The sequence below is a fragment of the Gadus macrocephalus genome, chromosome 18 (assembly GCF_031168955.1).
Source record: "Gadus macrocephalus chromosome 18, ASM3116895v1".
NCBI classification, from domain to species: Eukaryota; Metazoa; Chordata; class Actinopteri; order Gadiformes; family Gadidae; genus Gadus; species Gadus macrocephalus.
The window spans coordinates 10877692-10879690 of NC_082399.1; the positions used below are offsets into that span (position 1 = coordinate 10877692).

The 1999-nt window shown below is 49.1% G+C and overlaps 1 protein-coding gene across 1 annotated transcript in view; it reads right to left on the bottom strand.

Annotated features, from left to right (window-relative positions):
• The window catches only part of bahcc1b (BAH domain and coiled-coil containing 1b), an 11897-nt gene extending 10424 nt beyond the window's left edge, over positions 1-1473 (bottom strand). The window contains 2 exon segments of the mRNA XM_060037265.1: positions 767-839; positions 1385-1473. Of these exon segments, the coding sequence (XP_059893248.1) occupies positions 767-839; positions 1385-1473 (162 nt within the window).
• Between the last annotated feature and the right edge of the window lie 526 nt (positions 1474-1999).

Consider the following 1999-nt stretch of genomic DNA (forward strand, 5'->3'; position numbering starts at 1 on the left):
TAACACAGTGCGAACACACACACACACACACAGCGCACGCACGCACGCACACACACGCGCACACACACACACACACACACACACACCCACACACACACACACACACACACACACACACACACACACACACACACACACACACACACACACACACACACACACACACACACACACACACACATGACAGAGCTCACATTCAAATCCTTTGAATATTAGCATCTGACAATGAAATGTCATTTGACTACATCAAATATGGAACGATTATAACCAGTGGCGCACTGGCCATCTGTGAGTTCTGGAGAATTACAGGGCCGGCCTGGCCCATTCCGTGAGCCATTTGAATTGGGTTGAATTGATAAATTAATTCATTAATGTTGAAATAACATTTTACAGAAATTGTACTACCACAGGGACCGTCTATGGCTGTTAGACCGGTCCAACGAGGAGGGCTTTGAAGTCCCAGCAAGGCCCGGATAATCGCTGATCTACCCGGCAGGTTTTGCATGGTTTGGCAGCGCGGTGGTTATTCTTCTGGCTTCATGTGGGGTGTTTATGTTAAACGTTTTCCTTTGTGAGCTAATAAGGAAGTAGTGGATGAAACGACGGACGGCCTCGCGAGAACTCCCTTCTTTTTTTTTCTGCGTCGGTTGAAGTACAAAGCACACGCGTGCATGCGTGTGCGTCGACGAGAGACGACCGTGATGATGACCCGAAGCCTGTGCGGCGGCGGCTTTGATCCAAAGGTCAGCGTGCTACGCTCTCAGACGTGCAGAGACATGATACCCCGCGCGTCGCTCAAGTGTTCTTTAAACAAACCGCCGCACTCGTTTGAGTGGCTTCTATCACGGGGGACACACATGATGACGGGAGGGGGGGGAGAGGAGATGGCACGCAACGTGTCACCACAGCACACCGGCTCTCCCTTCCAAATCACCCACCTGCTTGCTTCTGTTGCGACATCCCCGGAAGATCTCCTCCCTCTGGCTTCTCATCCACTGGTCTCTCCTCTGAAACAAGCACACCACCCACAAACAGCTGTTAGCTGGAAGCCATAAAGGCAGGGTGTTTTCCCCCCTCTTCAAGTGGTTTCATCCACTGCGACCCACGCTACATTTTTCGTAATTTATGGGGTTGAGGCATCTTGCTCAAGGGCGCCTGCATGTTGGTCATGGTTCGTTGGGGTTCAAACCCCAAACTATTCAGCAGGAAGTCAAACTTCTTTAAAATAATTCTTGTGCTCTGTCTTGTTAGTTCATTTCTTTTAGATAAAGCTTTATGAGTACAAATAAAATACACCCTCTTACCTTTCCCAGAATGCCGTGTGCTTCTGAACTCTTGGCTTCTTTATTGAACCTGTGCAAATCAGCCACAGCGACCAGGTTACCCGGCATCGCTGAAGCTGTTGTCCAGGGACGAAGCCCCCCAGCTGGGGAGACACTGCCTCTTGAAGCCCTGGTGATCCGGGTGCTCCATCTCTGTGCTCACAAGGCTTGGTCTACCTGAGCTCTCCTGGCGACTGTACTTGGCAGGCTCACAACGCCTGGAGGAACAGGAAGTGCGACAGGAAGTTACCAATCAGACATAATCCCGGAGCTGATATGAAGTCACATATTTTGGATTATTTATTCACGATCCTTCAACTTCTCTCCAGAGTGTAATGTGAGACGCTTGGTGGTGTGACGATTCTAACCTGCTGGTTCAGATCTCTTTCTCCTGGCTTTCTGATTGGCTTGGAAGTCTGGAGGAGGAAGATGAAGATGATCCAATCGCAAACGGTCTCCTGGGGCCTCCTTAGAGAACGAGGTCACCTTGATGTTGGAGGTCTCCTCTTCACTGTTGTAGCTGCCATCGTCATCCTCCTCTGTTGGGGTCCCAATATGAATACAATTAGTAAACGAATCAATGAATCAATTGAATCAATCATTTATTCAATCAGTCAATCAGTAGGGACAATCAAAACGGCAGCACTTTCAACAAACGCCAAATGAGTTGCATGATG